We start from the raw sequence: 25768 nt of genomic DNA on the forward strand, positions 1-25768 counted from the left end.
GAAGTGGTAAAAATCCCTAGCGGAACAGGAACCAGCGATCAGCAAACAGTCTCTAATTTAAACCTCGAATACTGAGCACAACATCAGGACATTTATTTTTTGTTTTTGTTGTGAGACAGGGTCTCACTCTGTCACCCAGGCTGCAGTGCAGTGGTGCGATCACACCTCACTGTAGCCTCCACCTCCTGGGCTCAGGTGATCCTCCCACTCAGCCTCCCAAGTAGCTGGGACCACAGGTGTTCGCTACCAAGTCGAGCTAACTTTTAAATTTTTTGTAGAGATGGGGGCATTGCTATGTTGCCCAGGCTGGTCTCAAACTCCTGAGCATAGCCCTAAGCTGACTGAGTTAGTGCCTCAGAGATTCCCCTCTGAGATTGGGAGTCTCTTTACCCGCCTTACTAGCCCCAGATCAGCAAGGTCTGGGTGGTGGAATGCCAGCCCTGCCCAGCACCCCCCAGCCCAGACTCTCCACGCCCCCGGCAGGAGGGTACCCTAGGTGCATTGGAATGCTAATTCCAGCAAGAGGGTCTCTGTCTGGGGAAGGGAACAATGGCTATCTTTATCCGCCAGGCCCTTCAGCTTCTGGTCTCAGGCAGGATCGAGCTTGGACCCCGTGGGAACCTCCAGGCTCCCCACTTAATCTCTTTCTTGGCACATGTTCTCGGACTGAAGGACAAGTCAGTGTCACGGGGACGAGATGAGGCATCAGCATCCATCCCTCACTGGGAACCCAGGACAGCACGAAGACTCCCTTAACCCAGGGATGCCCCCAGCCAGCTCCTAGTCCATCCCCCACCAGGAGAGGGACCTTACCCATTGTCTCGGCATTTGAAGGAAGAATATCGCCAGAGTTCCATCAGCTCACCCCCAGAAAGGCCCTGGAGCTGGGACACCAGTGTCAGGAACAAGTCCATGGCCTGGGATTCAGAGGGGGCAGCATGAGACACCCAGCAGTGCGGGGGATCCCCAAAGGTCACCTCACCCGTCCCCTGCCTGTAAGCACAACCGTGGGGAAAGTGGGAAAGACCTGCCACCTTCTCCCAAGGTGTGCTGAGACCCAGTGAGATGAAGCTCCAGGTCTGGCTTCTCCCTCACTGCACCCCAAGCCCCTACAAGCATACAAGCTGGCTCATTTTTCTCTAATTTAGCAGGTATTTATTGAGCACCTACTATGTGCCTTGCATTGCACTCAGGATATGGTGGTGAAAGAACAGGCATAGTGTCTGAATCTGTGGCATCTAATAAAACCCCAATAAATGTTCACTATGATTGTAATATAATTATTTTAATGAGTCTTAGCATATTTCAAATATTTAGTGAGGTGGCAATCTTTTCCCACATAATATACATACTCTTTTTTTTTTTTTTTTTGAGATGGAGTCTCACTCTGTTGCCCAGGCTATAGGGCAGTGGCGCAATCTCAGCTCACTGCAACCTCCACCTCCTGGGTTCTAGCGATTCTCCTGCCTCAGCCTCCTGAGTAGCTGGGATTACAGGCACCTGTGACCACGTCTGGCTTATTTTTTGTATTTTTAGTAGAGATGAGGTTTCACCATGTTAGCCAGGATGGTCTGGATCTCCTGACCTTGTGATCTGCCCACCTCGGCCTTCCAAAGTGCTGGGATTACAGGCATGAGCCACCACACCTGGACCACCTTTTTTTTTTTTTTTTTTTTAAGAGACAGGATCTCCCTCTGTCTCCCGGGATGGAGTGCTGCAACAGTCACTTCTCACTGCAGCCTCAACCTCCTGGGCTCCAGCGATCCTCCCACCTCAGCCTCCCGTGTAGCTGGGAATACTGGTGTGCATCACCACGCTCAGCTAATTTTTTTGTATTTTTCATAGAGATGAGGTTTCACCATGTTGCCCAGGCTGGTCTCAAACTTCCGGGCTCAAGTGATCCTCCCACCTTGGCCTCCCCAAGTGCTGGGATGACAGGTGTGAGCCATCGCGCCCACCCTCTTCCAATATTTCTAATAAAAAAATTGTTTTATACAATTATTAACAGTGATGGCTAATAAAGGGCATTATAGGGGGTGCAGAGGGCCCAAAACTCACAAGAAATAAAGGACTCTACTCAGAGAACAGCCCCTGGGTTTAGGAGATGTTTAGTTTGGAAAACCTTCCCTCCTGGTACCCCTGTAGTCTCAGGCTCACTGCACTGGCCTGAACCCAAAGCCACAGAAACAGCAACAAGGTAGGAGCCAAGCCAAGCCAGGTCCCAGCTTCCTGCAGGGAAGCCCCCATACTTCCCCCAGGCTTGGCCAGGGTCAGGCCTGAATCCCCAACCCACCCAGGGGTCCTCCGAGGCTGAGACCTGCTTCCCTGACCCTGGGCCTCCTTGCTGTGTGTGGCTGTGACAGAATCCCCGCACACGCAGCTCGATCTCAGCAAGACGCAGCCTGCAAAACAGGCCCTCACTGGTCACTCGGCACACCTGCCAACGTGTCTGCCCACCAGAGTCCCGGCAGCCTTCCCAGAATGTGCCTTCTGTGGTCAGAGCCAGTGGCAACCCTCAGCTCTGTCTTTCCTTCCTCCGGCAGGACCCACAAGCCAGCCCCTGCTGCAGGCTAACTGCCACCATCGCAGCTGGCCCTGACCACTGGTAGCCTAAAAGACTCTATTGCCCAGTTTGGGGCGTCTATCCAAAAAATTTCAGTTCCAGGCCTGCTTCCTTCCTTCCTAATGGGCTCGGCCACATTTCCCTCTGGCTGGTGGCTGCCTTTCCCCGACTGCCCTTGGCACCCTGGGTTCGGAACACGTGTGCAGATGGGCACCTGGGGATGGTGCCTGCCCGGGACCACTCCTCCTGCTCTGGGCAAGCCTCTGGCCACAAGTGTTACCCTGAGAGTGCACCTTTCAGATCCAGGCACGACAGGAGGGATCATTAGTGGCTTATCCTGGTTTCCCTCCACTGGAGGAAGAAGAAATTCAAAAGGAGAAAAGAGGACAGATCTAGGGAGGCTACGGATGGAGGCAAAGGGTCCAAGGCTCCTGCCTAGAAATCAAGTCCAGGGCCTGGCGCGGTGGTTCACGCCTGTAATCCCAGCACTTTGGGAGGCCGAGCCGGGTGGATCACTGGAAGTCAGGAGTTTGAGACCAGCATGGCCAACATGGTGAAACTCTGTCTCTACTGAAAATACAAAAATTAGCCAGGCGTGGTGTTGCATGTTTGTAATCCCAGCTATTCAGGAGGCTGAGGAAAGAGATCACTTGAACCAGGAGGTGGAGTTTGCAGTGAGCCAAGATTACGCCACTGCACTTTCCAGCCTGAGCAACAGAGCGAGACTCCGTCCCAAAAAAAAAAAAAAAAAGACGGATACGTAAGTCGATAAGAAAACTGCCACCCCCATTACCACCAATAACACATGATAATTGTGATAAGGCTGGGTGCAGTGGCTCATGCCTGTAATGCCAGCACTTTGGGAGGTCGAGGCAGGCAGATCACTTGCGGTCAGGAGTTCAAGACCAGCCTGGCCAACATGGTGAAACCTCATCTCTGCCAAAAATATAAAACTTAGCTGGGCATGGTGGCGTGAGCCTGTAATTCCAGCTATTCAAGAGGCTGAGACAGGAAAATCACTTGAACTCGGGAGGCAGAGGTTACAGTGAGCCAAGATCGCACCACTGCACTCCAGCCTGGGCGACAGAGCAAGACCCTGTCTCGAAAAAAAAAAAAAAATTGTAATAACAACTACGCCACTAGTTACTTAGTAAGGAGCTTTTATTATGTTCCAGGAACTGGTCTAAGCTGACAGAGAAGGAAAGTGACACTCAAAATAATTGAGGCAGGTGCCGGTGGCCGCATGCTACTCAGTAGCAGAGCAGAGACTTGAACCCAGGGTACCAGCTTCTAAACCCACACTCTTAACCAGCATCCTATATGCAATGGCTTAAAAAAAAAAAAAAAAAAGTCCTGATTTGTAGCATTTGCCGATTGTCATGGTGTAAATATACCCACCATGGTCAGTTTCAAGCTACCAACTTGCAATTGCTAAGGACAGACCTGGGAAGAAATGCACCTTAGCACATCATATCATATTTCCACCACACGGTTACAATAAACATGACTAACCTCTAATGGAAAGACAATAGTAAAATGGAATAAAATAACTAGGTAGTCATGGTTGGGAGTACTTAATACCTTTGTTTCTAATATAATTCATTTTATTTGATTTTTTAATTTTTCTTCTTCTTTTTTTTTTTTTCGGAGAAGAGTCTCACTCTGTCACCCAGGCTGGAGTGCAGTGGTTTGATCACAGCTCACTGTAGCCTTAACCTCCCAGGCTCAAGCCAACCTCCTCCCTCAGCTTCCCAAGTAGCCACGACCACAGGCATGTACCACCATGCTTGGCTTATTTTTTGTAGAGATGGGCTCTCTCCTTGTGTTGCCCAGGCTGGTCTCAAACCCCTGGGGTTTAAGTGATCCACCCACCTCAGCCTCCCAAAGTGCTGGGTTTACAGGCGTGAGAGCCAATGCGCCCGGCCTGTTTACTTGTTGATACACATTAGATTCACATATTTTCAGGGTACCCGTGAAATAATTTGATACATTCATCTAATCAAATCAGGATAATTGCGATATCCATCACCGTAACTACCTTTTCTTTACGTTAGAAACGTTCAAATTCTTCTCTTCCAGCTGTTTTTAAGTGTAGGATTATGTTAATTATAGTCATCCTAGGAATCTATTGAGTATTAGAGTCTGATTTCTTCTACTGAAGTGTATATTTGTACCCGTTAGTCAGCTATGCTAAAACAACTTTATTTATTTTATTTATTTATTTTGAGATGGAGTCTCACTCTTGTCACCCAGGCTGGAGTGCAGTGGAGTGATCTCGGCTCACTGCAACCTCCGCCTCCTGGGTTCAAGCGATTCTTCTGTCTCAGCCTCCAGAGTAGCTAGGATTACAGGCTCCTGGCTAATTTCTGTATTTTTAGTAGAGACAGGGTTTCACCATGTTGGCCAGGCTGGTCTGGAACTCCTGACCTCAGGGGATCTGCCCGCCTCAGCCTCCCAAAGTGCTGGGATTATAGGCATGAGCCACTGTGCCTGGCCACAACCTAATGTTTAAAACAGCAGTGTTTAACAACCAGCCTGTGGGACACCCGGAAGTCTACTCACCCACTCTTGTGAGCCAGTATGAGCCAGTCCTGTTCTGCCACTGTCTATGCCATTTCATGAGTGTACACAGTCAGCCCTTAATAAACACCTATAACTCCTTGTTCTCAGCTATAGCTCCTTGTTCTCAGAACACCCAAGATTGGTGATAAGCCATGCCCTCTCCCAGGCATCCTTCCTGGCAGCCTGGAGAAGTTGGTCCAGCTGGCTCCCTCTGTCTGTCCCCTCCCATCCCCAATGCACCCTTGCTTCCTCCTCCTTTGTTCCTTAGGGACGCCCTTGGCCATCCCACCCTCTGCCCCCCACATGGAAACTCCGGGGCCTCTCTATGGAGGGCCCGACTCGGGGGTTTGCTTTCTATTGAGCGCTGAGTCCTGGTTTTGTTTCCAGACTGAAAAACAAACCTTGTCTCCTGCCCACCGTCAATGGGGAGGGGCAGAGGCATTTCAAGCCGAAGCTCATGAGGTCTATCCCCCTGGCAACCCAGGCAGGCCCTCAGCCCTCCCGGGGGCCCAGGAGCTGCTTGGTGTGCACCGATGTTTCCCTGCAAAGCCATTTCTAGCAACAGGGTCCTCAGCATTTCACCCCCAGCCCAGGGGACCTCCATGGTGGCAGTAACTTCCTTTTTTTCAATGCTGTAAGTAAAAGACAGCCGCACAGTGCCCTCTGGGGCTAGCACCGCCAGCGTCCAAAAGTGGAGATCCAGGCCCACAGCCTTGCCCTGAGCCACCCCTGCCAGGGGAAATGTCCAGTTAGGTGGTCAGGGGTCCTCTTGGGGCCAAAGAATGCAGTCCTGTCTTCCCATCAAGCCATGAAGTTCGGCAGTGCAACGGTTAGAGCACAGGCCACAGAGCAGCGGTCCCCTACTGGTGACAACTGTGCTCCCCAGGGCCATCTGGTTGCCACGGACTGCAGGTGGGGATGATGGTGGTATCTAGTGAGGAGAGGCCAGAGATGCTGCTAAACATCCCACATTACACGTGACAGCCTCCCCCACACACTCCACAAAGAATGACCCAGCCCTCGGTGTCCACAGCACCCAGGGCGAGAAACCCTGCTTTGGGCCATGCTGCCTAGGTTAACAGCCCAGCTCTATCACTTACTAGCAGTGTGGCTTTAAGCACATTTCCTAAACTCTTCAAGCTTCAGTTTCCTCATCTTTAAAATGGGCACAATGATATGAATTTTACTGAGATGATTAAATTAGATAATGCAAGTGAGGCCCTGGAGCTTATTGTCTGAGCATACACTAAGTGCTCAATTAAACTGCAAAGCCCTGGCAGGGCGCAGTGGCTCACGCCTGTAATCCCAACACCTTGGCAAGCTGAGGTGGGAGGACTGTTTGTGTCCAGAAGTTCAAGACCAGCCTGGGCAACGTGGTGAAACCCCGTCTCTACAAAAAACACACAAGAATTAGCCAGGTGTGGTGGCACGCACCTGCAGTCCCAGGTACTCTGGAGGCTGAGGTGGGAGGATCACTTGAGCCAGGGAGGTCAAGGCTGCAGTGAGCCATGATTTCACCACTATACTCCAGCCTGGGCAACAGAATGAGACCCTGTCTAAAAAAAAACTTGTAGAACATTGAATGGAAGCCCCCAAAAAAGATATGTCCATGTCCTAAGCCCTAGAACTTGTAAATTTCCCTTATTTGGAAAAAGGATCTTTGCAGATGTAATTAAGTTAAGGATCTTGAGATATGATCACTCTAGATTATCTGGATGAGTCTGCAATCCAATGACACATCACTTTCCTCCCCCAGGGACTGTGCCATGCTAAACCATCTCTCTCGTGCTTTCCATCTTACATGTGGGTTCAGGGCCCTCTCTCAGAACAAGACAGGTGGTGAGGAGGATCTCATCATCACAGCACAGCCTCAGAGCCTCAGATTCTTAATGATCACCAAGGAAGGAAATGGCCGTAAGTCTCAAAGCCACATCCACCTCTTGACTTGAAACAGCCAGGAGTTTCGGAGGAGGACTGGGCCATGTGTTTCTAACTTTGTTGTGGGAAGTCCTCAATGCTGAGGCTCAGATGGGGCTAGGCCTGGGAAATTAGACTGTGAATCAACAGGACTGTTGTGTGCTCCTAGACAGACAGAGGAGAAAAAGCTTCCCCTCTACTCACATCCAACCTGGACTGGGGCACTGGCCTGGCACACGCCATCTAGATTTCCTTGCTTCTGCAACCAGGCACAGTTGTGCAGTGCACAACCTACCCACCCATACGTGACAGCCCTGATATTAAATATCTGAGCGGATGGGCCAGGATATGGGCAGGAAGAGGAAGGTGTCCTAGGGACTCAGGGCCAAGAAAGACTCTGGCCTGGGGCTGGAGAAGCCACTTACCTCCAAGCTAGTGGTCTGAGCCAGGCACAGCCTCCTTATTAATGTGGCCGCAGTGGCCACCATGGCCTGGGATGATGTCTCCTCCCACTCATACAGCAGGCTGCTTGGGGTCATGTCTTCATCGTCTCTATCATCTGGATCTGAGATGGTAAGAGGTGGATGGGATGACCATATGGGGAAATGCCAGAGTGAGCTAGAAAGCCCTCTGGGAGTCGCCCCCACCCCCTCCAGTGCTTCCTTCAGCACGTTTCAGGCAACAGGTAAGAGGGGTGTCTACGAGGGAAATCATAGCAGTGTCATTGCAAACAGCCTAAGATGGGAAGCACCTATGTACCCACCAGCAGGGGCTGGGCAAACAAACTGTGGGCCACTCACATCAGGGAACACTGAGTGTCCTTTTTTTTTCTTTTTTTTCTTTTTTTTTTTTTTTTGAGACGGAGTCTCACTCTGTGCCCAGGCTGGAGTGCAGTGGCGCGATCTCGGCTCACTGCAAGCTCCGCCTCCTGGGTTCACGCCGTTCTCCTGCCTCAGCTTCCTGAGTAGCTGGCACTACAGGCGCCTGCCAACACGCCCGGCTAATTTTTTTGTATTTTTAGGAGACACGGGGTTTCACCATGTTAGCCAGGATGGTCTCAATCTCCTGACTTTGTGATCCACCCACCTCGGCCTCCCAAAGTGCTGGGATTACAGGCGTGAGCCACCATGCCCAGCCAACACTGAGTATCCTTTAACAGACACAAGTCAGCAGGACACGCCCTGCCTTGTAAAGATCTCCAAGCCATCGAGTGGCCCAGGCAAGATGCAGAACGATGTATGGTGCAAAAATAAAAATAGACCACTCTGTGCCCGGCACAGCAGCTCATGCCTGTAACCCCAGCACTTTGGGAGGCCAAGGTGGGTGGATCACCCGAGGTCAGGAGTTCGAGACCAGCCTGGCCAGGATGGTGAAACCTGTCTCTATTAAAAATACCAAAAATTAGCTGGGCGTGGTGGCAGGCGCCTGTAATCCCAGCTACATGGGAGGCTGAGGCAGGAGAATGGCGTGAACCCAGGAGGCGGAGCTTGCAGTGAGCCGAGATCGCGCCACTGCACTCCAGCCTGGGCGACAGAGCGAGACTCCGTCTCAAAAAAAAAAAAAAAAAAAGATGGGTGATGGTAGAAACTGCCCTCTGCTCTACACACAGCCATGGTGTTAAACTTTCCTGAGCCCACATCTCAGCCAAAGACCTGCCCTCGAATCCACAGTCCACACCTCCCTCAGCTTCAATGCTCCTTAGCAAAGGCGTGTGCCTTCTACATGCTGTCCAACACCATCTGGCTGCCTGCGGGCCTAGGCACCCGCCCTCGCAGTGTGTCTAGCTCCACACAGGTGCACACATTCATCCATCTAATCCTCAGACCTCTCCTTAGCCCCCCAGGTGCCTGGGACACACAGAGGTCGTGCCTGCCCCAGGGCCTTTGCACTTCCTGTTTCCTCCCTGAATGCTCTTTCCTGCATCTTCCCAAAGCTGACCTTGTCTTATCCTTCATTACTTTCTCAGAGAGGCCCTCTTGGCGCCCCTGTCTAAGTCACTGGCTGTCATGCAGCTGTTTAATTTCTTTCCTGACATGGATCACAGTCTCAAGCCACCTTGACTAGGTTTTTTCCCCATCAATGATTTCCCCCTCCCAGGAGGGTGTCAGCCTCAGGGTGACAGAAATGGAGTTGACCATGATCACAGGCCTGTCCCCAGAGCCCCGGCAGTGCTCAGCACACAACAGGTGCTCAGACAAGCATTTCGTGTAAGCATGAATGAAAACACACTCCTGATGACCTGCTAAGAATCTGCAAACCTAAGGAGAATTCTCGCACGACAGTTGGGAACCAGATGACTCCAACCCAGGGAGGAGGACAGGGCCAAGCCAGGGCCGTCTGAGCCCAGCGCGGAACTTCAAGAAGGGATAAAGGCTCATTTCTGAGTATGCCTTTGGGATCAGGCCCTAAAGAACGGGGCCAGGATGATGTGAACCAGTGCTCACAGAGGCCACGTGCCAGGTGCTTAGCTAAAGGCAATGATGATTTTCTTTTTTTTTTTTTCAGAAGGGGTCTCACTCTGTCGCCAGGCTGGAGTGCAGTGACGCGATCACAGCTCACTGCAGCCTCGACCTTCTGGGCTCAGGTGATCCTCCCACTTCAGACTCTCAAGCAGCTGGAATTACAGACACACACCACCATGCCTGGCTAATTTTTTGTATTTTTCACAGTGATGGGGTTTCGTCATGTTGCCAGACTGGTCTCAAACTCCTGGGCTCAAGCAATCTGCTCACTTTGGCCTCCCAAGGTGCTGGGATTACAGGCTTGAGCCACTGTGCCCAGCTGACCATTTTCTGTAACTTTCCCCATAGCCTATGGGGTAAGGGGTGACCTACCCGTATATTTACAGCTAAAGAAACTGAGGCACAGAGAGAAGCTATTGGCCCAAGTCACACAACATAGAGTCAGAATTTGAATCCAGTTCTGACTCCAAAGCCTCCTGGGAATGACAGTGAAAATATGAAAAAACTCCTCTGTACAATGGAATATTATTCAGCAATGAAAAAGAAAAATTCCAATTCATGCCACAACATGGATGAACCTTAAACACCGTGCTGAGTGAAAAAGCTAGACACAAAAGGGCACACTTTATGACCCCATTTATATGAAATTCCAGAACAGGAAAATTAGAGGCAGAAAGTAGTTGAGTGGCTGCCAGGGTCTGGGAAGATGATGGCTAATGAGCACAAGGTTTCTTTTTAGAGTGATGACAATGTTCTATAGTTGACTAAGGTGGAGCACAGTGGTTCACACCTGTAATCCCAGCACTTTGGGAGGCTGCAGTAGGAGGATCACTTGAAACCAGGAGTTTGAGACCAGCCTGGGCAACATAGCAAGACCCAATTTCTACAAAAAACTTAAAAAATAGCCAGGCGTGGTGGCACACAGCTGTACTGGGAAGGCTGACACTGGGGGAGCCCCTTGACCCCAGGAGGCCAAGGTACCATTGCATTCCAGCCTGGGCGACAGACCAAGACTGTCTCTTAAATTAAGTTGAAGGCTGGGCACGGTGGCTCATGTTTGTAATCCCAGAACTCTGGGAGGCCGAGGTGGGCGGATCACCTGAAGTCAGGAGTTCCAGACCACCCTGATGGTAAAACCCCATCACTACTAAAAACACAAAATAAGCTGTGCATGGTGGCACATGCCTGTAATCTCAGCTACTCAGGAGGCTGAGGCAGGAGAATTGCTTGAGCCCGGAAGGACGAGGTTACAGTGAGCTGAGATCATGCTACTGCACTCCAGCCTGGGCAACAGAGCCAGACTCCATCTCAAAAAAAATAATAAATAAAATAATAATAATAAAGGGGCCTGGCACGGTGGCTCACGCCTGTAATCCCACCACTTTGGGAGGCCGAGGCAGGCAGATCAGACACCTGAGGTCAGGAGTTTGAGACCAGCCTGGCCGACATGGGGAAACCCCATCTCTACTAAAAATACAAAAATTAGCCAGGCATGTTGGTGCACACCTATAATGCCAGGTACTCAGAGGCTGAGGCAGGAGCACTGCGTGAACCTGGGAGAGGAGGTTGCAGTGGGCCCGGATCACGCCACTGGACTCCAGCCTGGGCGACAAAGCAAGCCTCCATCTCAAAATATAAAATAAAATAATAATAAAGTTGATTGTGGTGATGATGGATGTACAACTCTGAATATACTAAAAACCACTGAACTGTACACTTTAAATGGTGAATTGTATGGTATGTGAATTCTCTCTTAATAAAGCTGTTAAAAAGGAGGAAAAAAAAAGAAATCTCATCCAACTCAGTGGGACACCACTGGGTCCTGGCAAGCCTGGATGCCCCCAGGCACAGCTAGTTTCTGTAGCTGAGGGTCGGTGTGCGGGGAGGGCAGACCAAGCTGCGATCCTAGAAGGCATCCCATGGTGCAGAGCGAAGTCGGAGAAATCCCAAGGTCCCATCTAGTGGGTTCTCCCCCAGGGGATGCCGGGAGCCTGCCCTCCAAGGCAAATGCTATTACCAGCCAGAGCTGCAGAACACACGGCAGGGGTTCAGGTCCCAGCCCTGCCTCTCACTCACCGTGTGACCTTGGACAAGTCATTTGACCTCTTTGAGCCACAGGTCACTTATCCGAAAAATTTAATTGGCGGGGTACAACAGTTCACACCTGTAATCCTGTAATCCCAGCACTTTGGGAGGGCGAGGTGGAAGGATTATTTGAGCCCAGGAGTTCGAGACCAGCCTGGGCAACGTAGTGAAACCCTGTCTCAACAACAACAACAAAAAATTAGCCAGGTATGGTGCTGTGCGCCTGTAGTCCCAGTTACCTGGCGGGCTGAGGTGGGAGGATCACCTGTGCCTGGGGAGGTTGAGACTACAGTGAGCCATGATCAGACCACTGCTCTCCAGCCTGGGCAACAGAACGAGACTGTGTCTCAAAAAAAAAAAAAAAAAAAAAAAAATTTAAAAATTTATTTATTTATTTATTTATTGAGATGGAGTCTTACTCTATCACCCAGGCTGAAGTGCAGTGGCATGATCTTGGCTCACTGCACCTCCGCCTCCCGGGTTCAAACGATTCTCCGGCTTCAGCCTCCTGAGTAGCTGGGATCACAGGCGCCCACGACTACTTCCAACTATTTTTTGCATTTTTAGTATAGAAGGGGTTTCTCCATGTTGGCCAGGCTGGTCTCTAACTCCTGACCTCAAGTTATCTGCCCACCTCGGCCTCCCAAACCGCTGGGATTATAGGTGTGAGCCACTACATCTGGCCAAAATTTTTATTTAAATTTAACTAATTTTACCTTCCTAATGGGGTTTTGATGAGAATTAAATTAACTTAAATACACATAAAGTGCTCAGCACAGCAACCGGCCCACAGTAAATCCTTCCAAAGTCCCAGCAGTAAGAATAACCATTCTTATTTCATTATTCAGGAAGACAACTGGTTTCCAAACATGGAAAAGCAATCCTCCCCCCAGATATAGGCCTTGCTTGTTTCTTTCTGTGCAAAATTGTAGGAGGGCACCAAGTCCCAGGGAATGCTATGTGTTAGCAGGAACTTTCTGGAAAATCAGGAAACCTGAGTCAGTTTGCCCCTAAAATGGGCAGACTGAGGGGTCACTGAATTTAAGGTTGAGAAACAGAAGATTCCATGTTCACCAAGGACATCCCAGGGAAAAGGGACTCAACCAAGCCAGGGCCATTTGATCTGAGCCTGCAGAAAGAGCCTGGAGAACCTTCTAGAAGTGGCTAACTCTCCTGAATGACCATTTTCAGCAATAGGTCAGAGGTGTCCAGGCCGGGACAGAGGAATGGAGCCTGGGCCTGCTTGGGCCCCTCTGGCCAGACCCCCTCATGCCACGGCCAGGGGGTGGCCACCAGGGAAGGCTGAGGTCACCTGTGCCCGCTGGATCTTGGGGCATCTCGTGCAGCAGGCTGAGTGAGGAGAGGGTCCGCATCTGCACAGCGCTTGCCTTTGCAGAAAGTGGCCCCGCGGAGTCCAGCTCTGTGCAGGAGGCCTCCCTCAGCACTCCGGCCCGGAAGCTCTGGACGCAGGTCAGGCGGGAGGTCAGGCCGGGCTGCGGACCAAGAGGGGAAGGGACAGCTCAGGCCAGGATCTAGCCACCCACAGGACCCAGCTGGAACCAAGGGGAGGAGGGACGAGGGACACATCAGAGCTGTAGACCCCCCATTCCCCACTCAGCGAGGCTGGGGAGGAGACCCTGAGGACTGCATCCCTGCATCACCCACCCCTGGCTCGCCTGGATTGTGGCAACATCAGCTCAGGCAAAGGCACACCGGAGATGACAAGGACGAGGGGAAACAAGAAAGTCTAGCAGACAGTGACCCCCCAGGAGAGGAATGACAAAGCCTCAGTATGAAAACATTTCAATCAGCAGAGGCCCACCTCCACCTCTTAGATGCTGAGACTTTTGATAATAAGTCAACACAAACAATGATCACTTCTCATCCTCCTGCAGATGTTTGGTATTTACAAAGCACTTGCCTCTTCAGGGAGCTAGAGACAGAGGTGGGGAGGAGGGCTTGGGGAAAAGGACAGAGGGGCGGGCGTGGTGGCTCATTCCCGTAGTTCCAGCACTTGGGGAAGCCAAGGTGGCCGGAACGCTTGAGCTCAGAAGTTCAAGATCAGCCTGGGCAACATAGCAAGACATTATCTCTACTAAAATTTTTTTTAAAAAACTAACCAGGCATAGTGGTGTGTGCCTGTAGTCCCAGCTACTTGGGAGGCTGAGGCAGGAGGATCACTTGAGCTCAGGAGTTCAAGATCAGCCTGGACAACACAGCAAGACACCATCTCTACTAAAAATCCAGAAAAAAAAAAATTTAACCAGGAATGGTGCCTTGTGCCTGTAGTCCCAGCTACTCTCAAGAGGCTGAGACAGGAGGATCACTTGAGGCCAGGAGTTGAAGGCTGCACTGAGCCATGATCACACCACTGCACTGCAGCCTGGGTGACAGAGTGGGACTCTGTCTCTAAGGAAATACATACATACATACATACATACATACATACATACATACATACATAAAATAAAATAAAATTTCTTGAAGGAAAGAGGAGAAGGGAGGGGAAGGGGAAGGGAGGAGAGGAGGTAAAGGAAGGAGGACCAAGAAGAGAAGGAATTGGAGGAGAGGAAAGGAAGAGCTGAGGAGGGAGGAGGAAGGAGGAGGAAAAGGGAGGAGGAGGAGGAGGAAAAGGGAGGAGGAGGAGGAAAAGGGAGGAGGAGGAGGAAGAGGAAGAAGAGGAGGAGGGTCTGGGAGAGCAGCAGTCAGGGGCCCAGCCCAGCCCAGCCCAGCCCAGCACTTACGGCCACTCCAGGCAGGGCCTGAGAATGGAGTGATGAGCGTCCCCTGCGCAGGGAGCACCGTGCCAGGTCCTTTGTCTTGTGTAGCCAGTCCCCATGGTGCTGGTATGTGGTGGGGCATCGGCCCAGGATGTCCACCTGGGCAGAAAGGGTGGGGGACAGGTCAGCCTTCTGGCCACCTCTACCCCCTACCCCCTTCCCATCTCCTGGCCTCACCTCATCAAAGGTCTTGGGGCTGTGGGCCCCTGGGTGGCCCTGCAGGAGGCTCAGCACAGCACGCTTCACGTTCAGCACCCAGCGTGGCTCAGTGGGATGGGGACACAGGTGGGCCACACGCCCAGAGTGCAGGATGAAGCGGAGTGGGTTACGGCCCAGGGCGGCACTGCAGGAGGGCAGACAGGGGTCAAGCGGGACTCTCCAGTGCCCCAGGCCACTTGCAGACTGCCAGAGGCCACAGCATCCCTGCCTTCCTGCAGGCCAGCCCCCATGGGAAGCTCCCAGGGAACCCCACATCCCCCCACTAGATAGCCTTTGTTCCCTCTGCAGCTGGGCTCTGGGGCAGCCAACTCTGCTCTGAGCCACCCCAGCCTTTTCACCCCGGGACAAATGGACAGGTGTGTGAGACAAGTGTCAAAGAATAAAAGGTTGAGACCCCAAGAGCTGCCTGCATTCCAAAACGCCTCACTTAATCCCAAGGAGCTGAAGGAATTCTGGATGTGCCACCCCAAAATATGCCACTTGGGAATATTGGCTTTTTTGTGGACCAGTCTCGCTCTGTTGCCCAGGCTGAGCTCACTGCAGCCTCAACCTTGTAGGCTTAAAAGATCCTTCTGCTTCAGCCTCCCAAATGGCTGGGACCACAGACATGTGGTCACCATGCCCAGCTAATTTTTAAACCTTTTGTAGAGATAGATTCCCGCTACGTTGCCCAGGCTGATCTCAAACTCCTGGGCTCAAGCAATCCTCCAGCCTCAGCCTCCAAAGCTCTGGGATTACAGGCGTAAGCCACCGCACCCCAGCCTCTTGTCTATTTTGAACCAAAGACTGTATTTGTTGAGAAACAGCAAATACGGGGAGAGGCTTTCTCTGAACTCCCCTCTTCTGCCTAAAGACAGATCCTCCAAAAGGAACCTAATTGTCATCAATGCCCTCCAGGGAGTTTCATCCACCTGGGGAGAGCAGCTCTCATCCTAAGAGAGGATGGTGCAAGTCAACACCACACCCAGACAAACTTTATCCCACACTAGCACATCTCCTGTCTCTTCTTCCAAGGGTCCCTTCCTCTTTCCTAGAAACCATCTACTTGCCTCCCTCCCTCCTCCCCTTTCCCCATGAAAATGGTGTATAAGCTCCCAAGTCTCAGCACTCTGGGGAGCCTTCACTCTTTCATTCCACGATGCCCCTGTGCATATAAAAAAATCTATCTACCTCTTCTCCTAATGTCAGTTTATTTCTAGACACAGCTATTGAACCCAGGAAGGTAGAGGGAGTCTTTCCCTCCCCTACAGATCCCACCAGGGAGGTAATTATCATCCCTCCACCCACATTCTGGATGAGGAAACAGGCTCAGAGCAATGCAGTGTTTTGCTCGGGGCTCCAGCTGGGATTTGAACCCAGCCAGGCTGGCTGTGGAGTCACAGGCTGCAGAAACCCTGAACTGGGAGTGACTTGAGACTGTCATTGTTGAGACAAGGAAATGAGGTCCCGAGACGGGGGCCTTCTTGGGGGATATCACACAGCAAGTCAAGGAAGGAGCTGGCACCAGAATTCAGCCCCGTGCTCCTCCCGCCTGCCCTTCCCCTGGCAGAAAGGTGCCTGGGTCTGGTATCTGCAGAGTGAAAGGATGGGGAAGTGAAGGTGTGGGAAGTGAGGGGTGATGGAGTCCTCCTTCCCTGCATGGAGTTGGAAGACAGAGATGCTTCAAGACGGAAGGGAAACCGCCAAGTCCCCAGACCCTACAGGCTAGCAAGACAAAACCCTGGGTAACAGATATGTCACCACTTCTACCTTCCAGGGGGGCAGCGGTCACTCTCCAGCTCCAACTAAAGCCTGGAGGTCTTCCTAAGGCAGTCCCCTGGGTCTCAGGCCTTGATGGAGAGAAATGCTAATGGCGTCCACCACTCCCAGAATAGCAAGTGTCAGTCTGGCCTCCAGGAAGTGACAACCCCTGGCCCCGCTGACTTAGCATTTCTGATGAGGAGCTGGGGGACAATAGTCCCCTTGGAGGAGACCCTCCCCTTGCCTTTCAGTGAGGATCTATCTGTCCCTCAGCAGCATCCCCCATCCTGGTATCCCTAGACAAAGGCTTTATTTCTTAACAAATGAATTTGCAATAAAAACGGAAGAGGAATCTGCAGAGGAGTTGTCTTCAGGCTGGCGGCCGCTCTGAGCTTTGAGGCCACCGAGGCCCTGTCAGGGAGGCCTGGGAAACAAGCCACAGGGAGAATCCCAGGCTTGGCTGGGTCACAAAAGAGGGGCTTAGCTTGGGGTGGGAGAGGATGGGATCTCGGCAGAGTGGGGGAGGGGAAAAGGCAGACCTCCATGGACCCGGCAGTCCCATTAGCCGGAGTCTTCCAGAACACACTCAACAACGATGCCCAAGGGGTCATCGGCAGGTGTGAAATCTGGACATGCTGGGGGTGACAGGCAGAACTACGGGATGAGTTCCTCCCACCAGGTAAGAGAAGAGCACCTGCGGCTATCTGGAGTCACCCAAGGCTTCTACATGAAGGCAACCCCCCAGCGGTCTTCATCGGTGCTTGACAAGGTCAAAACAAATACAGAAACTTCTTTTAACTTCAGTCCAAGATGGCATCTCTTTGCTACAGAGAGGTCACCCTAACCAATTGTCCTAATCTAATTCATTGCACCCAGAGCCCGACAGCTGTTGAAAGACGGCAGAGGACTCACACCTCCAGCCCCATCGTGAGCAGGTCCCAGCCCCATGGCCAAGTGTCTTACCTCAGGCTCTCCGACTCCTTCAGAAGCTCCACCTTGGCCCCCAGGATGGATGTCACCTGGAAGTCTTGGAGCTGAAGCACAAAGCACCGTGAGTTGGTGACCTCTCCTGGGATACCCCGGGAACTCGCCAGCACCCCACCCACAAAGCAGTTCTAGGGCCCTGCAGGATACATGAACCCATGTTGGGGGCAAGGCAGAGAGACCCCTCCCTTGAACAGGTACCAAGCCTGGGTGGTGAAGGCTGAATGTCTCACTGAAATAATCAGGTACCTACAGCTCCCTGCTAAACGTCTGGAAAGTTCTCATTTTGCCCAAAAAGACGCTGGAAGTTTGGTTGAGGGATTCATAGGACTATATAGTACCAACAAGAATATGTTACATCATAGAGCAGACAAAGGTTTTGCCCATGATGAAGACTTGGATATCCCACTGTCACCATGGGGTGTGTGTGGCGGATGAGTGGAGGGGCGGGGGGTTGCAAAAGAAGGTAGACTTTCTAAAAATGGAAAATATCCTCCCTAAATAACTGATTTCACTGTTTAAATTTAATAGAGCCGGTCACGGTGGCTCACACCTGTAATCCCAGCACTTTGGGAGGGTAAGGCAGGCGGATCACTTGAGGTCAAGACTTCAAGACCAGCCTGGCCAACATGGTGGAACCCCATCTCTATTTTTTAAAATAAATAAAAAATAATTTTTTTAAAGGATGAAGTTCTGCTACATCCTACAATAGAGAGGAACCTTGAAAATGTTATGTTAAATGAAAGAAGCCAGACACAAAAAGTCACATATTATGTGACTCCACTTTTTTTTTTTTTTTTTTTGAGAGGGAGTTTTGCTTTTGTTTTCCAGGCTGGAGTGCAATGGCGCGATCTCGGCTCACAGCAACCTCCATCTCCCGGGTTCAAGCCATTCTCCTGTCTCAGCCTCCTGAGTAGCTGGGATTACAGGCATGCACCACCACGCCCAGCTAATTTTGTATATTTAGTAGAGACAGGGTTTTTCCATGTTGGCCAGGCTGGTCTCGAACTCCTGACCTCAAGTGATCTGCCCACCTCGGCCTCCCAAAGTGCTGGGATTACAGGCGTGAGCCACTATGCCCAGCCTTCCTTTTTTATTTCTATCACCATAGATGAGTTTTGCCTGTCTTTGAACTTCTCTCTAATGGAATTGTACAGGATGTTTTCCTTTGTGTCTGGTTTATTTTTATTTTTATTTTTTTACTGTGATTAAAATATGGAATACACCATTTCAACCATCTTAAGTCTATAATTCAGTGGCATTAAGTACTTTTACATCGTTGTACAACCATCACCACCCTCCATCTCTAGAACTTTTTCATCATCCTAAACAGAAGCTGTGTGCACACTGAACAGTAACTTCCAATTCCCACCCTGCAGACTCTGGTGACCTCTATTCTGCTTTCTGTCTCTAGGAACTTGCCTGTTTTTAGGTACCTCATATAAGCGGAGCTTGGCCAGCATGGTAAAATCCCATCTCTACCAAAAGTACAAAAATCAGCCAGGCGTGGCGGAGCACACCATGCACTACCAGTAATCTCAGCTACTCAGGAGGCTGACGCAGGAGAATCGCTTGAACTGGGGAGGTGGAGATTGCAATGAGCTGAGATTGTGCTATTGCACGCCAGCCTGGGCGACAGAGTGAGACTCCATCAAAAAAAAAAAAAAGTTGTACCCTTGGGAGAAGTGACCAAGAGGAAGTATGAAGGAGGCTCTTGGGGTTATATTTTGTTTCTTGCTCTGGTGATCGCTACATAGGTGTTTGGTTTATGAAAATTCCTTGTTTTGAAGATTTGTGATTTTTACACTTTTTTCTCTAAAAATATATTCATTAACCTCCCAAGGGGCCAGAAAATTTCCATTTTCACCTAGAATCTTTGAAATACACCAGTTGTTTATATCCTTGCCAACATTTGACATTGGCAGCTTTTCTTAAGTGCTTAAAGCAAACAAATGAATAAAACTGCAACAGAACACAACTTGCTTTGTGAAAACTGGCCCTGCAGATAAAAACAACCACAAGTGTTTTGAAGGGTGTGAAAGGATGATAAAGATTAATAAAGCAGCATCTCTGACATATTGGACACTTTAAGAATTCAGAGGCAGCTCAGGGCCACTCCATGAAAGACCTCATCCTGTGGTCTACATGAAAATACAACAAAACGGCTTTGAGAAACTCTTGTTAGCAAGTGCTCCAGCCAGTACAAAAATGCATCACAATATGAGATGAGACTCCAACAGAAACTAAAAGGCCTTTTATGTGGGTTGAGAGGGTTTATCCAGGAAAAATATGAGGGTTATCAGAAATGGGACAGAGGCAAATGAGCAAGCACTTCTGCTTGCAAGAACACTGAGGAGCTTCCAGAAAATCTCAATGAAAGGAAATCTGCAACCACCAAGTGGGCCTAGCTCATAATTCTGCCTTAACCGAGGACTAACACCACTGGACCTTAGTGTTTGCCTATAACCTGAGCCTGTGGACCCAAGCACTGCAAGGCTAGTGTCCACAGGGCAGGCCTTCCTGGGAATAGACTTCCACCCAGTCTACTCCTTTGTCCAAAGGCTTGACTTGGTTTGACTTTGCACACACCCTTGGACTTGCAGACATGGCTCTCAGTCCACCCCTAGGGCACAGTATGTCCCCGTTCTATGGCTCTTCTCACTCCAAGAACTCCCCCAACCTGCCCTAAAAATATTCCTTCCTTAACTTCTGCTATTCCCCGATTGGGCCCTCTGTGGCAACTCTTACAATCAAAATTGCACCATTTTCCCACATTCCTCCCAAGGGTCCTCACTTGCCAAATAAAAGATTCCTCCGAAAGCTCCTCTGTTGATTAAGCAAATTGGAAATTGGAGGTGAGGGGCTGTGGCTTCCTCTTAGTCCTCCCCAGCATCAACATGATCTCCCGGTTGCCCAAAGACACTCACCCATAAAGCCATCTGGCACAGGCCAAGCACATCAAGGACAGCCAAGCCTTGGAGGCCAAGACCACTCCCCTCCACCAGGACCTCCTGCAGGCTGGTGCTGGTGTTGGTGGAAAAATGATAGGTGTATCTGGTGCCCACAGGGAGGTGGGGCCCAGCTGACCCTGAAGAGCAGAGAGAGACAGCAATGTCACCTTGAACCTGCAGCCCTCTGAGATCCCAACTCCACCTCCAGCCATCCTTGCTCACACCTCTCTCTCTCCATCTGGGCCCTGAGCTGCCTGTCCCCAGCTTGGGGAAAGGTTGGGTAGCTGCATACCCTCATAAGGGTGAAAAAGAAAGTAAAGATAATGACAGTAAGTGCTCAATAAGTACTAGCCAGTGTCATCATGGGCCAGGCTTTCTTCTAATATCAAGGTTTCTCTGCCTGGGCACTATTAATAGTTGGGGCCAGGGAATTCTGTTTGTGAGGGCTGTCCTGTGTGTTGTCAGGAAATTTACCAGCATCCCTGACCTTTACCCACAAGATGCCAGTAACCCAGCCCAGTTGTGACAACCAAAAATGTCCCCAGACTTTGCAAAATGTCCCCAGGGGAGGGAGGGCCACAATCACCCCAGTTGAGAAACATTCATCTACAGTAACTCAGTTACGCTTCATAACCAACTTTGAGGTGAATACTCTTTTTTCTCCATTTTACAGAGGAAGAAACTGAGGCTCAGAGAGGTTAACTAACTTACACAATCCCCAGCTGGGATTCCACCCTTGGGAGTCTGACTACTCACCTATCATCTTGATGGATATCAAGTGGGGCTGGCGGGGGTTAGGGTGGGTTGTTATTCTGATCTTTATAGAAGATAAAGCTGTAAAGCTGCCCAGCCTTGGGGGATCTGGGGGTGAGGAGAGTAACTGCTCTGGGGAAGAGCTGATTTAGGGAACAGAGAGGTCTGTAATTATCGAGCCAAATCTCTAACCTCCTATTGAGGCCAGGGGATCAAGCGTGAAACCTAATTATAACATCTCACCCCTCCCCATGGCTTGTGATTGAACTGACATTTTCATGTCAATTTCCTTGAGACAGAACCACACCTCATATTCCTAAGATGCTTCTCTCTTTCCAAAGAATTTGTTCCCAAGGTTCTTTCATCTGCTCCACTCCAAAATGCAAATGGCATCACCTAGCCAAAGACATTTATTCCACCTGGGGCCCACAGGTATGAGGAGGAAGCCTTGGGGGCTGGGATGGCTTAAGGCATTTTACTCTGAGCTTGCTATTCATTTCTCTAACTCTGTGGGTGACCTTTGCAGAACTGGCCTTGGTCCTCCCAACTGGTATCTTTGGGAGCATAGCCAGGGCCCTCTGGGGCTGTCTCTAATCCCATCTTACAGCTTCACCCCCATTGGGCCCTGTACTGGGCTCAGGCTCCTGGTCACGAGAGGTGTGATCAGGCGTCCTGAGAGAATCACTCACCTGTGCACGCAGTCATGCAGGAGGCCGCCTGCCCCACCTGTGAATCTGGAATTTCTGAAATCGCAAATCAGATGGAACCCGGGTGAGGCCAGAAAGAGGCATAGGATAGCCCCACGCTATGGGCCACTGACCTTACTCCAGGAAGAAGATGAGAAACGATAATGCCAGCTCTCCCCAGACTTTGCAAAATGTTCTCAGGGGAGGGAGGGCCACAAAGACTGGAAGTGATTGCCCTACCCTTTGTCTAATTTGCTCTTGTCCATCTTGGGTACTGGCACCATCATCCCTGATAGCTCAAGCTGCCAATCATTCGTGCTTCCACATCCCTCATCACTACCTGAGTCCAATATGTCAGCAAGCTCTGTCAATTCCATCAACAAATGCAGGTCTCCATTCCTCCCATCCATCAATCCATCTACCCATCCCCACTCCCATCCATCCACCCACCTGCTCCCTGCTCCTATCCATCAATCCATCCATCCAACCACCCCCACCCCCACTCCTATCCACCCACCCCCAATTCCCCTCCTATTCATCCACCCACCTGCTCCCCTCTCCTATCCATCTATCTACCCACTCCCCACACCCCTCCTATACACCCACCCCCAACCCCCCTCCTACGCATCCATTCACCCACTCCCCGTCCCATCCATCCATCCACCCACCCCCAGCCCCCCTCCTATCCATCCATCCACCCATCACTTCCACCTCCTATCCATCCATCCACCCACCCCCTATCCGTCCATCCACCCCCCAACCCCCCAACCCATCCATCCACCCACCCACTACCCTCTCCTATCCATCCATCCACCTACTCACCCATTCCCCCTCCTATCCATCTACCCACTCACCCACTCCCTCTCCTATCCATCCATCCACCCACCCACTCCCCGCTGTTATCCATCCATCCATCCACTCACCCACTCTCCCTCCTAGCCATCCATCCACCCACCCACCCACCCTCTCCTGTCTCCTATCCATCCAAGTGACTTGCCCAGGTGCACACAGCTGGTTAACGGTGGAGCCTTAGGATTTGAACCCAGGCACTCTGGCTCCAGAGTCCCCAGCCATACCCTCATCCTGAATGAATCAGACAGTAAGTGAGCAAATGAGTAATGAATGGAATACCAGCAAGACCAAGAGGCTGCTGCAGGAAATAGCAGGAGCTGCTGCTGCTCCCTGTCGAGTGTCTCCCTTCTCCCACCATCGAAGGGGCAGAGGACAACCAGGGCATGAGCAGATGTGGTGAGGTGGCCCCTCGGCCCCCAGCTCAGGCTGCTAAGGAAACTGCCAGGGATTCCTGGAGCTCCCTCCCTGGGAAGGCCAGCACCCCTCCCTCCCTCCCTCCAGCCACCCAGCCCTTCCACTGCCACCTACTTTCAAGCCTTGTTTCCCCTTCCTGCCATCCACTTGCAGGATCTTTCCCAGGCATCACCCGTGCCCTCCTGTGCATTAAGCAGGCATTCATCTGCAGCCATTTCCATAGGATGGCATTTCAATAATACCACTTCCATCCTCAAAACCACCCCGCTGCACCTCGACTGGTCATTGCTACACTTGCTGACCTGTTTAATCCCTCGAAAAACACATTGTGCCTGGGTGCGGTGGCTCATGCCTGTAATCCCAGTACTTTGGGAAGCTGAGGTGGGTGATGGCTTGAGCTCAGGAGTTCGAGACCAGCCTGGCCAGCATGGCGAAACCCCCTCTCTATAAAAAATACAAAAATTAGCCGGGCGTGGTGGTGCACACCTGTGGTCCCGGCTACTCGTGGGAGGTGGGAGAATTGCTTGAGCCGACAGGTGGAGATTGCAATGAGCCAAGATCGCACCACTGTACTCCAGCCTGGCTAGCAGAGTAAGGTAAGACCTTGTCTCGAAAAAAAAAAAAAAAAGGAAAAACAAATCATTTCTCCAAAATGGGGAGGGGTGGGGGTAGGGTGCATTATATACTATTTTGTTTACACCCTTTAAAACAATAGGACATGGTAAGATATCTGGCAGGGTTTTTTTCTCCTAAATATTTTGGCACATCTAACAAAACCCTCTTTGCATTCAAGTAGAATATCAACAGATAAAACCACATTTCAAAGACATTCAACCCAATCAATTTCCCTTCCAACTTTCCTTCAACTCTTTGATCACTTGGACACTGGGCACCAAATTAAACATATGTGTGCATAATCATTACCTTCTCGATTGTGCACAAGCCCAGCAGCCTGCTTGTTTGCTCAAAGACAATCCCTACATCTGCTTTACTGCTCAGCTAGGCTACAAAGCAGCCTGGCCCACGAGCCTCCATCCACCATGACCTGCAGAAGTGAGCTGAGCTCTGAGAGCATTGTGCTTGAATTAAGCCTGTACCCCTTCCATTTCCTGAACGCTTAAACACATTTAAAATATTTTTTAAATTTCAGAAAAATGAAGTTCATGTCATGATAAATTCATAACAGATTAACCAAGGATGGGAAAACACTGCTCACTGGAGGTAATAAATTCTTCAATCAGATCCTACTCACTTCTAGGAAGAGATCTGAAATGGACTGAAATGAGTGTCATCTCTAGCCAGCAAATGAAATCAAGTGCCATTTCAGCTTTCTCAGCTGTCAATTCTGGTCAGTGTGCATTCTTTTATGAAACCAACGCAATTTACCAAGTACCTATAGCATGCCAGGCAGTGTTCTATGCTGAAATAAAAGCCCAAATATCAAAACAATTACATCATTTACAACAAATAAAAGACCCCACAATCTGGCCTGTGCTGCCCAGTATGTGGCTATGAAGCATCTGAAATGGTACTGGTTACAGAGAAACTTTTCATTTAATTTTAATTAAACAAAAAACCAATACTCAATTCACTTATTAGAAGACTTTCAGCCTGGTGCAGTGGCTCATGCCTGTAATCCCAGCACTCTGGGAGGATCACTTGAGTTTGAGACCAGCCTGGGCAACATGGTGAAACCCCGTCTCTACAAAAAATACTTTTTAAAGAAAGAAAACCTTCAAATATGTTTGAAACAACTTGGCGCAGTAGGTAAACCTACTTTCTCAACTCTAAGTTTTAAGAAATCTAAAGACAGATCAAGTATTTGCAATGAAAATTTAGCATCCGAATTGAAATATGTCGTAAGTATAAAATACACATTAAATGTCGAATGGGAAATAAATCTCATTAATACTTCCTATTGATTACACTTTCTAATTATATATTGGATATACTGGGTTAAGTAAAATGTTATTAATTTCACCTGCCTTTTTAAAAATTTGTATGTGTGGATACTAGGAAAATTAACATTACTTGCATTTTTTGTTGCTGAGACAATGTCTCACTCTGTTGCCCAAGTTGGAGTGCAGTGGCATGATCTCGGCTCACTGCAGCCTCGACCTGCTGGGCTCAAGCTCAGTGGGTCCAGAAGGCAGCATTTTCTCACTCAGGGCTTCAGATCTGGTCTCTGCAGCTCCCCAATCCCTGCCTTGTCTGAGTTTCCAGAGGATGCTGGTGGAGCATGTGAGTGAGAGATGAGGATTCACCTGTCATCTCTCGCTCCTCTTCCCCATGAAAAGCAAAACAAAAGGTGGCAGCGGAAAGGCAGGTCAACAGGCATCTGGCTACAAAAGCGCAATCCAAGGCGCATCTGGGCTTTCCCTTGCTTCGCTCCAGACAGGACCAGAAACGCGCAGCAGTTTTACTTACTCTCCGCAGTCACTGCCATCAGCCGCCAGAGCAGGACCAGACCGAGGAGTCCCACGGGGGCCGGCATCACTTCCTGGGCCAGCCCTGTGCCACCAGCCTCAGGCTCCAGAGCAGTTCAGCGTGGTCCTGAAAGGAATCTTTTTCCCCAAAGAGGAGGGCTCAGCTTTAACCCACTCTCCCAGCCCAGGAGGGTAGAAGGGGAGGTGGGGGGCATTCAGAACAGAGATCCAGCCAATCAGAAGCCTCCAATAAAGTTATTAGCACCCCACCCGACAGAGAGGAGGGGAGGGGGCTCCTGACCAATGAGGGGAAAAAAAGCCTAGAGGGGAAAAAAAAGGAGCTTGACTACTCTCCTAGCCTTGTAAACAGAGAT

General features: G+C 50.4%; 1 protein-coding gene across 1 annotated transcript in view; it reads right to left on the reverse strand.

The window, feature by feature from the left end:
• LOC101140736 (uncharacterized) overlaps nt 1-25533 on the reverse strand; it is a 152987-nt gene extending 127454 nt beyond the window's left edge. Inside the window, exons 1-9 of the mRNA XM_031002978.3 lie at nt 25396-25533; nt 21706-21759; nt 20240-20400; nt 17292-17362; nt 14547-14712; nt 14334-14468; nt 12902-13082; nt 7468-7607; nt 814-917 (exon numbers count right to left, since the gene is read on the reverse strand). Of these exons, the coding sequence (XP_030858838.3) occupies nt 814-917; nt 7468-7607; nt 12902-13082; nt 14334-14468; nt 14547-14712; nt 17292-17362; nt 20240-20400; nt 21706-21759; nt 25396-25462 (1079 nt within the window). The 5' untranslated portion in view covers nt 25463-25533. The remainder of the gene's footprint in view (nt 1-813; nt 918-7467; nt 7608-12901; nt 13083-14333; nt 14469-14546; nt 14713-17291; nt 17363-20239; nt 20401-21705; nt 21760-25395) is intronic.
• Between the last annotated feature and the right edge of the window lie 235 nt (nt 25534-25768).

Source organism: Gorilla gorilla, chromosome 18, assembly GCF_029281585.2.
Source record: "Gorilla gorilla gorilla isolate KB3781 chromosome 18, NHGRI_mGorGor1-v2.1_pri, whole genome shotgun sequence".
Classification (NCBI taxonomy): domain Eukaryota; kingdom Metazoa; phylum Chordata; class Mammalia; order Primates; family Hominidae; genus Gorilla; species Gorilla gorilla.